Source organism: Miniopterus natalensis, chromosome 12 (genome assembly GCF_054644295.1).
Source record: "Miniopterus natalensis isolate mMinNat1 chromosome 12, mMinNat1.hap1, whole genome shotgun sequence".
Lineage (NCBI taxonomy): Eukaryota > Metazoa > Chordata > Mammalia > Chiroptera > Miniopteridae > Miniopterus > Miniopterus natalensis.
In genome coordinates, this window is record NC_142092.1 from 67362893 (window position 1) to 67384183 (window position 21291).

General features: G+C 46.9%; 1 protein-coding gene and 1 non-coding gene across 6 annotated transcripts in view; both read right to left on the reverse strand.

Moving 5' to 3' along the window:
* Positions 1-4422: 4422 nt before the first annotated feature.
* Positions 4423-21291, reverse strand: part of MAPKAP1 (MAPK associated protein 1) — a 178576-nt gene continuing 161707 nt past the window's right edge. For all 5 annotated transcript variants that reach the window (XM_016210973.2, XM_016210971.2, XM_016210974.2 and 2 more), the window contains 2 exons: positions 9423-9520; positions 4423-4945 (listed from right to left, as the gene is read on the reverse strand). In XM_016210973.2, the coding sequence (XP_016066459.1) occupies positions 4820-4945; positions 9423-9520 (224 nt within the window). In that variant the 3' untranslated portion in view covers positions 4423-4819. The remainder of the gene's footprint in view (positions 4946-9422; positions 9521-21291) is intronic.
* LOC148091876 (small nucleolar RNA SNORA38) lies at positions 13856-13986 on the reverse strand. The gene has a single exon (XR_015715456.1). It is a non-coding gene; the product is annotated as a small nucleolar RNA SNORA38 (small nucleolar RNA).

A 21291-nucleotide genomic window follows, 5' to 3' on the forward strand; every position in this document is an offset into this window, starting at 1 on the left:
TCCCTGGGGGTGCTGGGGCTGCCCCTTGAGCCCTGAGGTCCTGCTGGCAGGGAGAGGCCTTGGCCTGTGTGTTCCAGTGGGTATGTGACTGGGCACCTTTGTCTCCATGGATACCTGTTACTGGTCCCCTACTGTGCGTGGGTCTATGGCATCATCTTCTTTACAACTCATGCAACTCCCTGAGGAAGGTGGGATTTTGTCCCAGTTGAGCAGATGAGAAAATGGCTGAGAGAGGTTGAGTCATGGGTCCAAGGTCACACAGCAGGGAGGCAGATTTTCATTCCCTCTGCAGATTCTCAGCTCAGTCTTGAGGCTCCTTGAGCCTTCACCCCCTTGCCTGCCCCCCTGTAGCTGGTTCCCTGTGGCTGGAGCAGGGCTTCCTTGGATCCCAGCCCTGGCCTGCCCACCACTCGCATTATAGCTCTGGCTCTCCTTTCTCCTCACAGCAAAAGAATTAGGAGGGGGGCCAACGGGAGAACCCAGGGGGCCCTAACCCAACTGCTCCTCCTCCAGTTTCCCTCTGCTCCAGGCAGCGTCAGAGCAGAGAGCCAAAGAGGTTCCTCCATCTGCCTGCGCTGTGACCCTGGGACACAGCAAGTGACCAGCCTGTCTGCAAAGCTCAGTGGTGCCAGAGGTCAGGGTGGAGGGAGAGCCTGGCACTTGGTGGCCTGTTTTCTCCTTGTCACAGCCATCCCAGGGAACCTGAAGTGGGAGCTAAGCACAGTGCCAGCCCAGCCGTGCCCCTGAACCCTCACCATGGACATGAGCTCTCTCACTATCTCCATTTTACAGATGGGAAAACTGAGGCTCTGAGAGATTAAAGTTTTCCTCAATCACCCAGCTAGACAAGGGCAGGGCTGGGATTCCTACCCAGGGCTGTGACTTCAGGCCACCGCTGTGTTCTGGTCGCCCAGAGGCCCCTCTGCACACTGACAACCGAGAACCCTGCAGGCAGCCCTCGCCACCAGGCTGTCCACACCCCTGGGGCCAGGACACAGCGAGGAGAGTGGCTCAGGCTGAAGCCAGCTCGGGCCCCAGGAGACTCCCCGCCAGGGCCGGGGGCCGGGCTGGCGGAAATGACCGCTCGCAGCCTGGCGGGCACCTCCGGGAGGTCACTCATTGGCAGTTAAAAATCTATTGTGACTTGTCAGAAAAATGAATAAATGGGCACATTATTTTTTCATTCCAGACCTCAGCATCTGTTTGTCTAATCAGGGAGGAGAGTGGGGAGTCGGCGAGGGCTGCCGTGTGCGTTTTATGTAAGTTTTCCTCTGTCGGAGGAGTTTAAATGGGTAATGAACAGGCCGGGTGATTTGAAATATAATCCCATTACGCTGACGAGATTACGGGGCTTCGAGACTTCACAAATCACTCTTAGGGCTTTTACAGCAAACACCACCCTACTGGGACTTTGCTTTAAGCAGAGGTTTGGTGGGAACACACGACAGGCTTAACCCTTCCCGCTCCGTGGCTGCTTTCCAAACACAGGGTCCTCCCAGTGGTGCCTCGGTGGGGCCTTCAGGACCTGGGCCACCGGGTCAGCTCGTGGGGGCAGGTGGGAGGTGGCAGAGCTGACTGGCCACTTCCCAGCTGCATGGCCTCAGTGAGGGGCTTTCTCTTTGCCTGTTTCCTCAACCGTAAAACGAGGGTTAGGTGGACATGAGGTTGGACTGGGAAAACGGCTAGTAAAACACTAACTAGCCTTTCTCAAGGGCTTAAGAGGCGGGGCAGGCACTGGTACAGGACCTGCAAGTCACACCCTGCTGTCCCCTTGAAGTAGGTGTCACCATGTGACTAATTTTGGCCAATGAAACGTGAGTGGAAGTGGGAAGTGACGTGTCACTTTTGAACCATAGTATGACATTTTTACTGCTGACTTTCTAGCCCTCTGTCCCCACCCCAGCCTTTGTGGAAGCCCGAGGATGGCCAGATCCACGGCTGACTGTGTGTGAAGAGAAATGTTAAGCCACTGAGGCCTTGGGGCTGTTTGTTGCTGCAGCAGAGCCCGGCCCACCTGACTAGCAAACTCATGCAGTCCTCACAACACCACTTTGAAGTAGGTATTATGGTCCCTATTTTTCAGAAGCAGCAGCTGAGGCTCAAAGAAGTAAAGTAGCTCATCCAAGCACACACCAACCGGGAGACAGAGCCGGGCTTTGAGCACCATCTGCCCGACTCCAGGGTCTGCTTCTGAAGAGGGACCTCGATGTTTGTTTTACAAAATCAGTTGAAGAAGGGTGGGGGGATAGAGGCCCAGAGGGTGGCTCTGGGACTAGGTGTAGGCCCATGGTACCATGCCCCCTAATCAAGCTGTTTGTCCCTGAGGCAGAGGGCTAAGGCCTGGCTCCCCTGTGCCTCCTTCCTGGGCACTGAGGAAGCTGCTCTTGGCATCTGCCACGGGCAGCTTTTTGGGGCTCTGAAACTTGAGGGGCCAGCTCGGCACAGCGGGGTCCCCTAGAGAGAGGGTACTACTGGGGAGCACATGCCATCCAGGGAGCTGGATTAAGTGAGATGACAGATGTCAATGTTATGCTGCCTCTTATCATGTTTATATGCCAGGCACTGTGCACGTATCGTCTCGTTCAATCTTGATTCCAGTATCGTCTCACTCGATCTTGTTTCCGGCCTGGAGAAGTGGGCATTTTCATCCCATTTTAGACACAGACACTGAGGCACAGAGAAGTTAACCACTTACCTAGGGGTGTGAGGCTGGTGAGGAGAGGAGCTGGGACTGGATGCAGCCACGGAGCCTGCGCACCAGGGATGGCTGCGGGCCTTACACGGCTCACGCGCACTTATTAAGGGCCAACGCACAGCCTGCCTGGCCCGCAGCAGGCCCTCAGACCACGGGGCTGTTCTCAGTGGCCAGCTGGGCCCGGGCTCCGGGGACCCCTGCCCAGCCTTGCCAGGCTACCCACAGGGGGGTTGCGAGTTATCATCACGTCGGGGGGTGGGGCGGCGGGTCACGCTGGAGCCAGGTCAGGAGAAGCTGCTGGAAAGGGGAAGTGGGGCCTGTCAGGTCACTCGGGGTGCTGAGCTCCTGCTTTGAAAAGCCTGTCCTGGGTGGTTACAGTGGCCCCTTAAATTACCCCTTCAGTGGACATGCTTTACGTAAACTGCATGTGCTGTAACTCATACGAGAAGGGTGTTGATTCTTTAACTGAAGGAGGCGATGATTTCAATGTCCCCTGTCAGTGAAGAGGGTCTCCCTGTCCTGCTCAGTACTGAGGAGGCCCCGGTGCATTTCACAGACGTTCGGCACCACATCCGCTGCCATCCGGAGCGACTCGCCGCAGAGTCCCCCGCCTTCAGAATAACATCCTCGGGACTTCAAAATTCAAAGCAATATGCAGAAGATGGTATTTACAGGACTTTTATTTTAATACTGAATATGTCACAGGATTTAATAACCAAATTGGTCATTTACATTTTTCAAAGATATCTAAATATAAAATTGCTAAAAATGCAAATACAGATAGCAAGCTACAAATGAGAATTCTTTTCTTATTTCTAGGTGGGCAGGGACGGAAGACATTAGAAAAGGCTGCTTCTGTTGGCTGAACAAAGATCAGAATGAAAAAGGAATTCATTAAAATGACCGCGAAGAGAAATACACTCGGCTTTGAGATGCAGGTTTTCGTCACATCTCTTCCTGTACGACGACTTAAAAACAGTTTGAAATGCAGATCCTCAGTGAAACACCTGGCCCCCGACCCTGGGGCGAGCCCCGCGAGAGGACTTCACCCTGGGGGGACCCTGAGGCTGGTGAGGACCGTAGAGGCATCTGTGTGGCCAGAGGTGTGGCGTCGGAGGACGCCAGTCGTGCTCGCGAGGAGGCCGGCCTCCCTGTGCCCTGCTCACTGTCCCTGGTGCAGTGAAAAGCAGCAGCTGCCAGCCGGCCGCACACGAAGGCTGGCGCCGAGGAAAGGAAGAAAGGGGACTGAGGCCCTTCCAGGCGAGCAGAGCGAGACGCGCCCAGGAGAAACCCACATGCAGGCCTGGTCGCTCGTTCAAATGGACACTTGCTACTTAAGAACGGAAAAGACCACTTCCGGCTGGAGCTGAGCATGACCGTGACCTGAAGACCAGCTGCCACCCCCTTCTCCCGGGGCGCGTCCTCTCCACGCCGCTGAGATCAGGGTGCTGGGACGAGCGGGGGAGGCTTCTGAAGGGGGAAATGGCGCAGCCTCGGACACACACCACTAGCTCCCCTTCCTAACCTTAGTAAGACACTGTCCTCAAAGCATCGCGCTCATTTAAACAAATGGCGTAGTTAAAACTATTGACTAAGCCCTAAACATTTCTTCTGAGAAATCGAGCCATAGCTTTTCCAATCTGCCTGTTCAATATGGGAACAGATTTTAAAGTGAGTAACACAATCAATCCTCTGCCCCAAAGAATGGCCCGTCATACCAACCATGATAAGGAGCACACCTGTTTATTAAAAGGAAAAAGAAATGTACATTTTTGTTCGTTTAAGAAATTTGATCAAGTTGCAAGGAAATGTCTGGGCATGGCTATGTACATCCTCGGGCGGGCGGTCAGGCAGTGACGATGGCTGGGCAGCACGTGGCTCCTCTCGGCGTCTGGCCCTGGGCACTAATTAAAGCCGCTGCTACTCAGGCTTCAGTCCCATGGAAATGTCCCCAGCTCTGTCCTAAGGGGTGCCATCCCTTTCCCAGGAGCCCACCAGCCCTGTCCCTGGGAGCCAGGGGCTGGCCTCCCCCGAGGACTGCAGGACACAGGGGGGGCTCTAGGCCACCTGGCCCTGGCAGACAGGCTCTGAGCTATGGCAACAGATTGAGGCTGGAGGCCAGTGTCATTGCTGCCCTGATTTCTTCTCCTTCTGGAAGCTGAAGCTTGTACGTCTGTTCAGTTTTCTTTGTTTCTGAGCAAAATAGTCAGCCCGTGCAGTGCTTGCTCGTGATTCTAGGATGTAGTTAACCTAGAAAGCAAGAGGACACAGTGGTCACTTGCCAACAGCCATGCTCTGCTCGCCCAGGGCGACAAAGGGCATCTGGGCTGGGTGCCCTCAGGGCGAGGCGCTCTCCCGGGCTTGGAGCCCAGTGGTCACAGCAACCTGGCAGGCTGGACGTCCTGGCTCTGCTCCTCGCCTGCTGTGCAGCTCTGGGCTCACACGTAACTTCCCTGAGCCCCCTTTCCTCGTCAGAAAGATGAGAACACCGTTGGAATGAAAACCAAACCAAACCAAACCAAGGATCTCTATTCAGTCTCCCACCAGCAGGTAGATCTTTCAACTACGGTATTTCATTTAATGCTCACAAGCTCCCCACCAGCCAGGGATCCTCTGATAAACAGAAAAGTGAGGCTCAGGGAAGAGTGTGGCGCTGACCAGGACCACGCAGAGGTTGGGACGAAGCCCGGTGTGAAGAGTGCACAGCCGGCTGCCTTCCTGGTTACAGCTCAGACAAGGAGTTCAGCCTTCTGCACGCTGCTACTCTTGGGGTCTTTTTTATTTTTTATTTTTATTTAGAGAGAGTGGGAGAAAGGGAGGAGGAGGAGGGATGGGAGGAGAGGGGGAAGAGAGAGAAACATCAATGCGAGAGAGACACACTGATTGGTTGCCTCCTGCATGCGCCCCAACCAGGGCCAGGGCCCAAACCACAACCCAGGTACGTGCCCTTGACCGGGAATCGAACCTTCAATACTATGCTCTAACCACTGAGCCAAACGGGCCAGGGCTTGGGATCTTTTTATATCCCCACATGTGGACCTACCACATGCTGGGTGGCTGACACACATACAGTCACAGTCACCAGCATCTGCTGTGTCTGAGCCTGGCCCCTTGCTTGGTTGAAGGGACAAAGGGAAAGTAAGACTTGGTCCATGTCCTGAGGAATTCACAGCCTAGTGAGTGTCCAATAGTGTGACAGGAGTGACAACAGATACAGCAGGAGCACAAAGGAAGGGTTAGCTATTGGGGAGGTATGGGCAGGAAGGCTTGCAAGGGGGATCAGAGAGCCGGGTTTAGAGAGAGAACTAGGAGTGTGGGGTGCACAAGGGGCGGGGAGAACCACGAGCATACGGCACAGCGGAGGACCACAGCAGGAGCGTGTCCGTGGAACTGCGGCAGCTCAGTGGCGGCCAAGCTGAGGTGGGAGGAGGCAGGAAGGGCAGAGGTGCTGTGGTCAGGCCTGCGCCCGGTGTCGGGGGGAGCCCCTGGCAGGGCAGCGGCAGCGCTGGAGTGCGTTTCAGGGATGAACTCACTTGGCCCGCACGAAGCCTGAGGGGGGGAATGCCGTTATGAGCCCCAGTGTCCAAGTGAGAAAGCTGAGGCACAGAGCAGCAATGCCACTGACTCAAGATCACAAAGCTAGTGTCTGGGCCAGGAGCTGGGGGTGGTGGCGGCAGTGGTGGTGTCAGGCCCTTGACTGCCAGACCCCTGGGTCTCCAGGCCCCACCTCCTCAGAGGCACCCCCACCCCCTCACACCACTCCTCCCACTGCCCCCAGCTCCTCTGGTTGGAGCTTTTTGTGAGCAAACAGCATTTCTCTTCACTCTCAAATATATAAAGTTATGACAAGAAACCTGAATATTTTGGGTACAGAAACCAGCCACCACCTCTGCTGGTTCTACTCTGAGGGACACATGTCCTGCACCCAGAGTGGGAGCGTCCCCTACTGACTCTGAGAAAGAACACGTGGCACTCAGGGGAGGTAGTGTGGGATGGCCCCCTCACAAGGGGCTGAGGCTCCGGCACTGTGTCCCCTCCAAACTTTCTGCTCTGATAGTCACCAGCAGCAGGCATTAAAGGCTGGTGTGTGCGTACAGAAGGCCTGACACGCTTGGCCCACTGCCTCGCCAAGTTACCAGCTGAGAGCAATAAATCATGAGGGCTGTAGGGCCGGGTTGGCGATTCGGGACACTACAGACAATGTGTGGAAATAAAGGGTTTATCATTCTTAATGAGAGCAATCTTTGGATTATATTGTTTGCACACTCAGCCAGCCTCGTGTTTTCAGTGTATTTTTGGCATATGTAACTTGACAAAAGCATTTCAAAACGATCCTTAACAAGCCAACTATTTCCTAAATTTATTATCTTCAGTGCTTTGTGATAATCACATAGATAATTTTAATGGAAGATTAATGTAATAATCAAAAGATAAAAACGCCCTTTGGTCTGCCATTAGCTGGTTAATATGCTGTGGCTTAAAACTTGCACAATTTTATGCACTATAGAGTGTTTCACTTTCAATGCATTTTACAGCCTGAGGCGTAAAAATATAGGGAGTTTTCATGGCCAATAAAGCCACAGCCTCCATCACTCGATCATGAGAAGAACCCGATTTGAAGAGACCAACGATTCCTCTGAGATTCATCTCCAAGCCTGCAGAATTAGGGACCACACATGGCTTCGCTCCATTATATCTCAGGGCGGGAAGGGGCGGCTGGGGAACTCCTTGGGGCTGGGTTCCAGTTGACACTCCACCCTTCTGCTTGGGCTCTGTGGCCCTGGGCCTCTATCTCCACATCAATAAAATGGGGATAAATAACATCTCCACTGCAGGACAGCTGTGAAGATTGAGTGAGATAACAGACATAAAACGTCTTGCATGCAGTCAGTGCTCAATAAATGGGCGACATTAATGTTTCCACACAGGGGAAACATGATGAGATAAAATAACTTGGAGAGTTGCCTGTTCGTCATAGTTTCTCTGACATCAGCCTCTGGCCCTTATTTTCTCCTAAGGCGCTCATTTTATGTCAAACGCCTGAATTCTAGAACCCCCACATGCATTACATGAGTCTAAGACCGAGCCCTGAAGAGCCTCTGATAGAAACACTTCTGCCAAATTCCTGGAAACGGGCTGGGGCTGCAGTCACTGGATAGTGGTGCAGAGCTCAAGGAGACACCATGGGAACGGCAGGTAAGGTTAAGTATTTAAATTGCTATAAAAATCAGAGAGGGGTGAAGTGAAATTTAATCTTCCATCAGGACCATGGTCGTTAGCTCTCTAACTAAATCAGGCCTGGGCATGCTGTGACTCTCCCGGAGTCTCGTGCATGATGCAATATTTCTACAAACATTTGCTATGAAAACAGACATTTTCGGGGCGGCGATGGGCCTCGGGGATTTTGCAGGAAGCATCTGCTTCGGGGGAGCATTTGGTCCGTAAGATGATTTCTCGGCACTTGCTCTTCCACAGTCTCACGCTAAAGTCATAAACCTGTGTTTCTGTCATCAATCTGCTGTTGTGAAAATTATTTTGATGTCAAACACGGGATTATAATTTTACTAGAATCCTTCTCAAGTCTTGAATATTTTAATGCTGGCTATAAAAAAAGCCCAGCCCCTGACGGGGTAATGGAATATTTCTTTACCCAGTCCCTGAATACTCTGCACAAGTTCCCTGTGCTGTCTGGTGACGAACTGCCAAGTAACTCTTAGCTCGCTGGTTTTAAGCACTCCAGGCAGGCACCGTGTCCCTGTGGCCTGGCCCTGGGGAGTGGCAGGGGAGAGGCGGCTGTGATCTAGGTGCTCTATGAACCTGGTAGCCAGCATCACACAACTTCGAGCCCCCTCTGGCTCTAAGACCTGCTCTGCCAAAGCAGCTCTGTTTTCTTCTATCTGAGCATCTACATAAGAATCAGTGATGTGAAGAAAGGATCCTCAGTTTGGAAGCCTGGAAACCACTACAGTCCAGGGCTACTCAGAGCATGGTGCACAGGCCAGCAGCCTGGCAGCACCTGGGAGCAGCTCAGAAATGCTCACCTCAGGCTATACCCTGGCTCCTGAACCAATAAGACCCTGGGGCAGCCTTTTCCAGTCTGACCCACTTTGTAAGGTTCTGTGTGGCCTGGCCTCTCCAACCTTCCTCTGCTCCAGCCCCCCAGTCACACTGTGCTGGGCCCCTGCCTCTCTGCCCCTTCAAACGCTGCTGATAATTTCAGTGTTCAATGCCTGTGTCCTCTGACAGGAAAAGCTCTGAGGGCAGGGGCTGCGTTGGTCCCCACAGCATCTCAAACACTCGCCTGGTTTGAGAAGGTGCTCAGTGCGCACTGTTGAGATACCGTGACACACAATTCCAGCATCAAGTTGGTGTGTTTAGAACAGGTTGCTAAAATTATCTTGGGTACACTAAGGTGTCCTCAAACAACAGCAACAATTTCCTCAGAGTTTGTTCCAAGAGCCCAAAAGGGCTCCTGACAATGGATGGAAGGAAATAAATGGGGCCTAAGAAAGATAAATAAATACACAGAGTCAGGATTCCTGGGGAGCTGGGAGGAAGCTGACCTGCGGTGTGGCTCTGGGCACAGCACTTACCGGCTGGGTTCCTCCTCTGCAAAACTAGGCCCGAGGCCTTGTCCAGTGTGAAGGGGGGAGGGGCTGCCGCCTGGCCTGAGAACCATCCAGCAGACGCCATCCCTGCACCTAGTGCCCGGGCCCAGGACACTCACCTTCAGCATGATTTCATTGACCGTAGCAGCATCAGATTCGAAGTAGAGGTGTTTATAGTCGTGATTGCTTAGATACGTGAGTTTAAATATTGCGTGACCTGGAGAGAGAAAAGGCAGTGTTGAGGGGTTGCCTACGGGGAAGGCTCCCACTGATTCTATCATCTTCCCAACTCAGGCGAGAGCTGTGGAGGCTGTGTGGCAGCTACTTGTCCCAGGAGTGGTTCATTTTTGTCATCACAGGCTGGGGAGAAAATGGACAGGTAAAAAAATAAATCAAGTCAAATGGCTAGTGAGGCCCCATTTTACTCTGGGGTGTGTTCGGGGCCATATCACGTTAGGAAGGCTTTGCGGAACCTCTTCCACACAATAATTACATGGAAAAGGTGGTATTTTGAGGTAAAAGGCCAATTACCTCCAAATTATTACTTTTTTTTTCTTTCCCATATATCTTTATTGATTTCAGAGAGAGGAAAGGAGAGGGAGAGAGAGAAACATCAATGATGAAAGTCACTGATCAAGCCTGCAACCCCGGGCATGTGGCCTGACCGGGAATTGAACCCCAATCGCCTGGATCCTAGGTCGACGCTCAACCGCTGAGCCACGCCCGGCTGGGCTAAATTATTACTCTTAAAAATAACTGTGCTTCAAGTCAAATACTGAGCAACAGGAAGGAGAAAGGCCAATAGTAATGCTATTATGAACCCTCTCGGAGGCCCTGGCACCTACAGGGAGAGGGAGCCCCATCATTTCTACCCTGGAAGGATGAGTGGGGTGGGGGGAAGGCTGCTCTAAAGACTGCCATGGAAAGCTGGCCCTTCACAAAGCAGACCGACCTCAGGGGGCCAGAACCTCTGAACTCCCCCAGATCCGAATTCTCATGCCCTTTCTTATCACTTTCAGAGTAACCTCATCACTTCTAAGACTGCTCCTGGTCTACCTCCTCTCTCCACTGCCCTCGCATGCCACAGGCCAGCCCAGGGCACAGTACACCCCCCATGGCCAGGCCTGACTAACCCGCCTGGAAAAACCCTGCCCATCCTGGGGCTCTTGGCTCAGCTGGCACCTCCTTGAGCGAGTCTTCACAGCTACATTTCTAGGCACCCTCCTCATGTGACCACCCACAATGTATCATAACACCTGCGCCACATCTATACTCCCCGTGCCTGTCCTTTGGGCCACACATGCCAATCAGATTCCCTCCTCTAAACTGAACATAGATGCCAGCCCATCTCAGTCTATTCTCCTCTTAGGCTCCTTTAAAACATCTCTAACACAGAGGCCTCAGAACCAGCCTAGCCTAGTTTGCTTGGCAGACCTCTGCTGATAAGATTCGAATGCAGCACATCCTTTCTATTAGGCCTTTGCTTCCGCTGTCCTTTTAATTGAAGCAGCAGCTGGTCATAGTTATTAATTAATAATATATCACCCATATTACTGTAAGTTCACCTCTTTCCCGGAGAAATCTTCTTGGGGACTTTATTTACAGTAGGTAATTCCTCAGATCTCCAAAAATAAACTGATATATGTTGTACATCTGTGGCCAGAAAAGTTGAGCTGCTGGTATTTTATCCTAGAAACATCATTATGATATACTAATTGTGACTATAAATTCTATATTGAAAAAATTAGCTAATAACTTCTGAAAAACCTCGTTTTCAGTCACTTGACAAATTTAGCCTGATTCCAAATCATGGCACTAAATTGTCAGAATTCTTAGCCGGAAGCTAATCATTCCATTAATACATAAGTTACTTGTTTCCGGTAAGAAAGTGAATCTCATAAATAGATGTAGCTGCATGTATGCATGTGTGTGCTCCCGTATCTGCACAGGGTCCGTCCTAGACAAGAGTCCTGGTGACATCACTGAGGTGGAACAATGCGGCTCTCTGCTGGCCACACGGTGAGCAAACAGAGCCATCTATGAAGGTCGCAGGGCTGTGAAGGACACACAGACACCCCCTCTAGGAGGCCTTACTGCTGACACCTGGCCATGACAGACACAGACTCCAGGGCCTGGGGCTAAGAAGGACCAGAAGGTCTCTGGGAAGCCTGGAGACCTGAAGCTTCGGGGTTCACTGACCACTCTGATAAGTGATCTCCTGGACTGTCTACACCACCTGCTCCCACTCGTCACTGACAAAACAAAACCTCAAGATGCCAGAGCATGTTTCACCTGAATAACTGAGACACCATTAAAAAGCTACTCTGCGCCTCTTTGGCTAGAGCTAAATCTCTACGTGGTGTATGTGGTGCACAGTGTGCATGGGCCTGGGAGCTTCTGGGAGGAAGCCGTGACACCATCTCCATGGAGCATATCAACTGTGGGCTCAGAGGGGAGGCCTCTGATTCGTCTGCACAACAGTCACATGAACAAACATAAGAAACCATCCTAAGTCACGTCTCCGCAAGGCTGCATACGGAGGCCAGGTGACCACAAACACGCCACCTTCTGTAGTTTATTATGCTGGGGGGCTGCATATGTCCCTTGCCTGTCCCCAGAGTTCATTCCAGAGCCCCTGAGGAAAAGTGAGGTGGGCAGGAATGATAGAGTCCCACCCTGCACCATTTTTGAAGCCTCTGACTTATTTGTAGAAATGGTGTTCCAGGAAATAAATGGCTAGTTCAGCTTGCAACTCTGACAATCATACAAGTGCTTTTCCATGGAACAAGTTTTCTATTCCCATATGCAGCAGAAGCGCTTATGGAATATCATGATTTCCTCAGGGTTGCAAAACACTCTATGTGTTGTCACAAAATAGCTGCATACTGCCATCCTACTGTGCCGAATTCCTGGACTGCTTTTTAATAGTTTTCGTTTTGTTTCATTTTTTAACTCTTGTCAGTTTTCACTTCCCACTGTCTTTATTAAATTCTGTCATCCTTTCTCCTCTCTTCTAATTTTCTATATTTAATATCCTTTAGAAAAAAACCAGATAACCATGCATGGCTGGGACTTTGTTAAAAGCCTTATAGATTCTGAGTCAGAGAGAGGGATACTTTTCCATTAAAAAAAAAGGTAGCTTAAGTGCCCTGGCTACATGTCAGTGGTAGAGGGATGAATGTAAAGTTCTACCTTTTATAAGTAACTTTGGGTAAGTTACATAACTTTGTTGAGCCCTGAGTCCTCATTTATAAAATGGGAATCGTATCTGCCTCATGGAGTTGTTGCCAGAATAAAGCCAACAATCCTAGAATTCTATAATAAATGTACGTAATGCTCCACAGAGCCACTGCAGGAATTAAGCAGTGCACACATAGCACTTGGGACACTGCCTGGCACATGTGTGTTCCCTTTATCTTTTACCTCCATTCTCTAAGTCAAGCACACTTTTCCTGTAAAGGGCCAGATAATAAGTATTTTAGGCTTTGCAAGCCAAGAGGCAAAATTAAAGATATTTTAGGTACTTATATAGCTAGGGAGAGAAAAAAAATCCACATTTTACTGACAAAATTAAAAATGTAATAATCAAATGCACTTTGGGCAGTAATACAGGTCTACTAATGAGAATATAATTTTCTTTGGGGGGGGATAATATTTCACTTAAATGGAATTCAAAATTGGTGTTCTCTATCATTAAATCAATTGCAAGTTTTCACCTGTAAAAAACCATTCTTAGCTCAGAGGCCATACAAAAACAGGTGGTAGGCCGTGTTGAGCCTGTAAGCCAGAGTTGGCCAGTCCCTGCTGAAGAAGCCTCTCTCTCGATTACTTTCTTTTTCTTGGTTCATTCCACACAGTTGCTACTGGTGACATTTTGAGTGCTCTTGATTTCTTTGTATAGATCTGTGTTTCTATCAGGTTTTTTTTCCCCCTCCAGCCTTTAACATTTCTTGTAGTGAAGGTTTAATGGCAACAAATTCTTTCATTTTTTTGAATATCTTTATTTTACCTTCATTTGTGAAGGATGTTTTCACTGAATATAGAATTCTAGGTTGATAGGTTTTCTTTTAGCACTTTCAAGACATTGCTTCACTGTTTTCTGGATTGCATTATTTCTGATGAGAAGTTAGCAATCATTCTTATCTTGGTTTCTTGGGCCACTTTTAAGATCTTTTCCTGTGGTTTTCAGCAATTTGACTACGATGTGCCTTCATGTGGTTTTCTCTGTATTTATCCTATTTAGCCTCCACTGGGCTTCCAAGATTAGCAAACTGTTATTTTTAATCAAATCAGGAAAAGTTTTCTCCTCCATCCCTAAGACTCCAAGTACATGTTAGAACAACTGATATAATTTCACAGTCAATGTTCATTCACTTTTTTCTCTGTGTGCTTCAGCCTGAATAGTTGCTGTTGTCCTGTTTTAAAGTTCACTGATTGTGTAGACAGGTTCTGAAATGGCTCCCAATGATCCTGCCTCCTGCTTTCACACCACTGTGTTTCCTCCTCATTTGTGGGCTAGACGTGGAGACTGGGTGCTTCTTTCTTTTCTCTTCTATGTGAGATGGTTGATCTTGAGCCTGCAGGGAGCAAGCTGGCCCCAGGCTTCTCCAAGTCCACATTTCTTTGCCTCCAATTCTTATGTGTCCAAAGATAGGAAACCACAGACAGGCCTTTGTAAGAGGGTTAGAGACTTACTTCCAATGAATAAAATACAGCAAAAGTGATGGGATATTACTTCTGAGACCAGGTTACAAACAATTTCTCTTGGCTATTTTGGTGAAGTCAGCTATTTGCCACCTTATGAACTTCCCTACAGAAAGAACCATGTGACAAAGAACTAAGAGTGTTCACAAGGAAATAAACTCTGCCAGCAACCACTCAGTGAGCTTGGAAGCAAATCCTATTCTGAATGAACCTTGAGATGACTGTAGCCCTGGATGACACCTTGACCGCAGTCTTGTGGGAGACCCCAAGCTAGAGGACCCAGCTAAGCTGTGCTGGATTCCTGACCACAAAACCGAGGTAATAAATGTTGTTTTAAGCCACCAAAATTAGGAGCAATTTATTATGCCACAACAGATAACACACTGAACTTTTTAATTAATATTCCTAATCTGCTCCCATAGGTGAATTTTTTGACTCAGGTAGTATAGTTCTCAGCTCTAGAATTTTCATTTGGCTCTTCTTTAATAGATCCCATTTTTCTTCTTTCTGAGTCCTTGTTTTCCTTTAAACCTTTGAACATACTTATATTAGCTATTTTAAAGTACATTAGGTCACTGAATAACATCATTTTGTTTAACACTTTTTCATTAACGTTGATAAGAAGAAAAAAATTTGATTCCCGGCTGAGGCCACTGTCTGTGTGGAGTTTGCATGTTCTCCCCATGTCTGCATGGGTTTTCTCCAGGTACACTGCTTTCCTCCCACATTTGAAAGTTGTGCACATTAGGTTAACTGGTGTCTAAATTGTCTAAGTATGAGTGTGTCCTGCAATGGAAGGGCATCCTGCCCAGGGCTGGTATCCACCTTGAGCCCTGAGCTGCCAGGATAGGCTCTGGCCACCTGCGAGCCTGAACTGGAATAAATAGATTGGAAAATAATGATCTTGTTTTTATTAATAGTTCTTAAATGTATGTATAGTTCACATTTACTTCAATGTTTAATACTAGAAGTGTTTTGGGTCTTTAGAAGTTTGGCGATGTTTTTGTGACCAGAAATATGCTGTAGGAACTTAATGCTTGTTTATATCAATTAACCTATGGTAAAATTAGTTTCATTATGCATCATTTTGCTTAAAGTTGCAGTTTCCAAGAACCTACTGACAACATTAATGGAAGGCTTACTGTACTTATCTGCTAATTCTACCATCCCTGCTACTTCTGGCTGTTTCTATTGATTGATTTTTCTCCTGACTATAGGACACATTTTCCTGCTTCTCTGTCTAGTAATTTTTTATTGAATGCTGGACACTATAAACATTACATTGTGGGGTGTCTGCATTTTGTAATTATAAAGAGTACTGGGCTTTGTTCTGGCAGGCAGTTAATTTACTTTTGGATCAGTTTGCTCCTTCCAAAGCTTTATTAGGCAAAGATTAGAGCAGTCTTTAATACAGGGTTAGTTCAGCCATATTCCTAAAAGGCCACTACTAAATGCCCTGGATGCTCCCCTCTTGTCGGCTGGGACTCAATTTTATAGCACCCCAGTAGTTGTTCTCTGATCAGTCTTGTGAGGTCCCCTTCTAGGCATACACAGCTTAGTATACAGCAAAAGATTCAAGGAACTCTTTCTGGAGCTCTTTCTCAGTGTAGCTCCCTCCTCTCCATACTTTATTTTGCAAATTTCAGTTGCTTCAGTTTCTTCAACTCTGATCTCTTCCTCCCAGTTCACTGAGACTGCTATACTCTTCTTGGGAAACCCTGGAAGAAAGCTGAAGTGATAGTAGGTCTCACCTCATTTGTTTCCCTTCTCTCAGGGCTCATAGGCCTGTGCAGTCCAGTGTCTGAAAACAGTTTCTTTTATTTTGTGTAGTTTTCCAGTCATTTGTGATAGAAGGGCCAATCTGTTAGCAGTTACCCTGTCCTGGAAGTAGCCTATGGGAGTCTTCTAAGCAATACACATTTTGATTTTAATGAAAGAATGGCTTACTTTTTCTATGTCTATAAGAATAACTTAAAATCTAAGCACTCCATTTATTTATTATGAAAACACAATTTGGAGCTTGGCAGGAGGCACGGGAAACAGATTTTTTCCGTCATTTATCCAGCTGAGAAATCTTTCACACAGAGTTTTTCAGTAGAAAACAGTCCCTGCCCTTACCCTCTTCTCAATTAGGATCTCTTCTGATGTTAAAATCAAGAAAGAATGAATTTGAGAAAATGGTAATACAAATCTAGAAAAATGCATATGTATGCAAATTTTCCATTATACCCAGATAACTGTTTTGTTATTATGGGTCCATAGGCCCAGGTCAACAATTAAGGAAAAACTTAATAAGCAGAAAGAATGCTTCTCCCAAGGAGGAAAAAAGTTGATACCCCAAAAATGTTTTCTACTCCAACAAATATCAATACTCTGTTCAAGGCAAGTAATTCTTTCTTGTTTATTAATAAGTCCTATGGAAAAATGAAGAAAGTTTACAGGAAATGTAAGAAAACCCACTAGCGAATTTTAATCACAAACACAGACATTCTTACATGTTATGCAGCTAGCAAACATGCCCCCAACAGCTCCTACAGAGCAACGTAGTACCTGATAATGAATATGGGAGGTGTTCTTATCATCTGTATGGGGCTCGGAGAAGAATCTCCTGCCTTCTAAATTCAGAGAGTGTTGACCTTCCACAGACTACACACTGTACCGAAACGCCTCCTTCCCAGAAACTACAGAGACAAGCACACTGGTCCCATCTGTCATATGCTGAGGGTAAATGGCAAGAGGAGGTTAAGAACAAGATGCTGGGTCAGCCTTTTCACTATAACCTTAAGAAGTTCTCTATTGTGCCTCCATATTTCTTTGTTAAAGAGCCTCACTTGCTCGTGGCCAATTCCAAATTCCAGAAGCAACTTTTAAATGCTCAAAATGCCCAGGCAGAGTTAGTCATCGAGCACTGACTGTAGCTCCTGGACAGAAGCTGCTGAATTCCTGGAGGAAGCAGCTGGGAGCACAGATAGCCATGCCTAGTGCAAACGTCAGGTGTCAATGACAAGGTCAGTCAATGGGACACCTGCTGGGTTGGCTCCCACGGGCTAAGTTTTCAGGGGCCTGCCCAATGTTATCTAGCCCCAGAGAAATGATCCCTGAAACACAGAGATGGTCTATTTTACAGCAGATTGCAGCTTGAGGTTACTGGAAACCAAACTGAGTAAAAAAACTGAAGAATGCAGCCTGGCATTGGATAATGCAAGTTGGCCCCATACTTAGTTTTTCTCCACCTTTATCCTGTGGCACACTCCATGTCTTTTACTCCCATACACTTGGAAAAATTGAGGTGGTCTCCCTGGTTGCCTAAACCCATCTCCCAGCAGCTCCCTTGTTTTGGAAGAAGATGATAAATAAATCAAAATGCACTAAGCAGCACTTCCACAGGCACTCGCCTCCTTCACTGAACGTGCGCCTCATCAATCACACTATTGTCTGCTTGAAAGGCGAGCCTTGTAAATGTCATATCCACTCAGGCCCAAGGAGAGGCGCATCCAAATGCAGCAAGGAGTTTTAATTGGATAGTGTAATTAAACTAAAAAACCCCAGCAGACTCCCTTTGACAGGATAGATGAAGACCCCTTTTAATAGGGCTAGGAAACATATCTGTTAAAAGGATGAGGCACTGCCTGCTCCTGATTGTGCTCCAGAGTACTCTTATGAAAAGGCAATTCAATAACTGGGGCATTTAATATGTTAGAGTCCATTGTGCTCTGTAATCGAGCAGTACTTACCGTATTTGATCTGGAACTTATGAAATAAGTCCTTGTCAGAGAATAAAAACACAACACAGCTTGCCCACCTAATGTCAGGAGTGTCTGGATGTCCTGGGAATGGACAGAGCCTGAGGGTGGGCTGCAGTCTCTCTGGAATGCCGCCATGTGCATGGCCATGGCCAGCCTGCCGCCCACCTTGGGTGTAGCTCGCTCATTCAGCGGTGGCCGACATCACCCTCATTTCCCTTTACACATTCTCCCGAGAACTGAAAGGATGTTACAAAATTCCTAGGTACCTCCTCCTTTAGGAACTGGAATTCTTTCACGTCAGTGTGTGTGCGTGCGTGCGTGCGTGTGTGTGTTTTCTCTGCTAGAACTACCCTTGTCAAATAGGGAGGAATGAAATCAGGTGGTCAGAAGATTCAATGCATGGGTGTGGGTGTACCCAAGTCAATTTTAGTAACAGAGCCTGAGTTCTTCTGCCACTCTTTGTTGGGAAATGGGGTGGGGGATGTACACACAGGCACATCCAGACACACACACACACACACACACACACACACACACACACACACACACACACACACGAGGCCTGCAGCTCCATGAGCAAGGTAATAGAATTAGTGAGAACACAGGTCTGTCTTATAAGTAGACCTGACAATCCCTTTCAGATGGAATGCTAGTGTCCCAAGGTCAAGGTCAGGGAACCCAGCACCTGGGTAGATCAAGAGCACCTATGAGCTAGGGCTCAGGTGGGGTACACAGGCAAGATTTCAGAATTCCCCGCCTACAGTTTTCCAAAAACAGACGCTTAGCTTTAGTTACAAAAACCTGAAAGTCAGTTTGCCAGGGCCCTCAGACTGATTTTTCTTTTTTAAGGATGGTGAAGGGTTTGTTTGATGACTGCTTTTACTCCCTCATAAAGCCTCCTTGGTGCTCTATTTGCAAACCTTTGAACACTCTTAATACTGGTTTTTCACTGTGAGTTGATGAACCCATTAAGGACGTATAAGCGAATGCTTATAATCTATGAAAACTGGATACTGAATTAAAAGATCAAATATCTTTAGGTTTAAATGAAAACTACATAAAAGCATTTCAGCCATCAATTTGGCTATCACTTCTAGCCAGTATGAATTCTGCTGGAAAAGCTATTTTCGTGCAGATGTGGAATTCAATGGGAAAGACTGACTCGTGTACCAACATCAATCAAAATGTCGACTTCCCTGGCAGCTCTCAACAGTAAGGCAGGTTCAAAGGTCACAGGATAAAGAAAAAGCCAAGCTCTGGTTCAGCTCTAATATCTCCTCGGTAGAAGTCTTGCAAAAGTACCCCCTTCTGTATTAGCCTTGCTTTCATTAATCTTCTTGCCATCTTCTTTAACTAGTCATGCAGAACCGCTCGATAGCGAGACGTATAATGGGGAAGGCCCTGTGCCTATTACCGCGTTAACATTCTCTTAAGCCCCAGTGCAACAATGGAACAGGAAGGCACAGGAAATCTGCAACTGCAGGGTGCAGTGCCGGCAATTCAATTATAGCCTGGGCTTACCTATGTAATTCTGACCTATAAAACACAAGAGGCCTTTGTGTCTAACTGGCTTGGCTATTAAGGTTCCTGAAGATCACAACAATGCTGATCTTTTCTATTTAAGCTAAATCAATGTGGACAAATCATTATTCAGAAGCTTTAATTTAATTAGTAAATTAAATACACTACTTTACAGATCTTGTCAAGTACTTATGAAAAGAAAGATTCATTTAAGCAGGAGGTCACCAATAAGCCCAGCTAATTTAACTCACAACCTTAACTGAATCGCACTGCAAATATTCAGCAGGTTCTTTTCACGAGGGCTTACCAGTCTCCTGCAGTTGTGGTTAACTCATAATCCCAGAGTTCCTACCCTGTATCCAAACAGCAAACAAACCAACCAACAAACCCCAAACCAACAATCCCCCACCAACATAACCAGCATCAACAGAATCAGATTTCCTTTAAATTATACTATTGCAAGAGAATATAATCAGGTTACCTCTATTATGTTGCTTCCTTAAGATTTTATATTATCTATACTTAATTGAGATACAGAGCTCTTTTCAGCTATAAAGAGGACAGCTACTTTATTAAGGTTTAAATCTGATTTCTTAATGATGGGCTGCTTCCTTTAAAGACTAAACCTGTACAACCTTCTTATGATAAAAGCAGACCTGGCATGGCTGAGCCTGGTACTTTGTTTAAATAAAGCTGAGAGTCTCTGATGGGTGCTGGTTTCACAGAAAGGTCCCTGGCTTTTGTTTCAGTGTTGGAATTCCAGGCCAACACTTAAAAAGAGAACCCACTGCATTCAAAACCTATGTCTAGACCTGTATAATGATGGAGAATTATTTCTCTAAGGTAATTTAACAATGGTAGCTTCTGATACGGAAACATTCTCCTCTTCTATGTGCCACACACATCTTTGTTCAGTTAAAATGAATTCATCTTTTAGAGGTTTGTGACATCCTTCAAAACAGCAAAAGATATCCTGAGGAGTGGCAAAACCAGACTGACAAATCACTGATTTGAATAATAATGGCAGCATATGCTTTTTTTTTTTTAAATCTAGAAAGGCAGAATTTATTCTTAATTTCTCAGGGCTTTTGATACCCAGATTTTCTCAACTAAGTCTTTTAAGAGTTCATATTTACATGTTTAAATTTTTAAAGGCATGTATCTATTTAGTCGTTAAGTTCCAGGTTCTTAAAACACTCACAGGGACAGAGCACTAAACCTTCCCTCTGAGAAGTCAGGGGAGGAAAAGAGCCACAGAGCAGCTCTTTATGGGGTATGGCTTCAGAATCTGGGTCTTTTGATTCCACAATGTATGTAATTATGCATTTCACTGCAGGCGTGCTAATGCTCAGTCCCTTTGCCAAGTCAGCTATTCACATACTTTTTGGATATGGCATCAATTAAACTTGAGTTGTGTTCCTTATGACGACCAAATTAATGGTTTGACAGCAGCTTTCTCAATAAACACTGCAAACTGGCCATATTTGAAGGTTTTAAAAATCATTTCTTTTTGTTCAAAATTCTGACAAACATGTCTCAAGTAAGACCGGGAACAACTTCATTATCCTCCCAACACTTAATGCCTTTTTGTAAAGAAGGCTGTTTAATAACACATTTGCTCTGTTTTCACAACTAAATTATTTCAGTTGGTCACACGTTCCAGTCTTCAGTAAGACACTTGTGTTACGAGAGATAAAAACATGAAAAAGGAAATATATTGCAGAAATCAAAAACCTTATCTACTTCTAGACTCTCTCTCTTTGCCATAATTCATTCAAGAAGGCCCCAAGAATAATTTTTGATGTAAACTCAGCTACAAACATACATCACTATGCTGATAAAAATCACAGGCTAAACTTATGAAATATAGTGACTTTCATTTCTTTAGTGCTGCTAAAATAACTTTTTTCTAAGGTTCAACAGACACAAAAGATAAAAAGGGTTACCATTAATCCTTTAAAAAAAGAGGCAGCTCAGTAGATTAATTCTGTGGTCTGATGATGGTCTTGAAGATGAA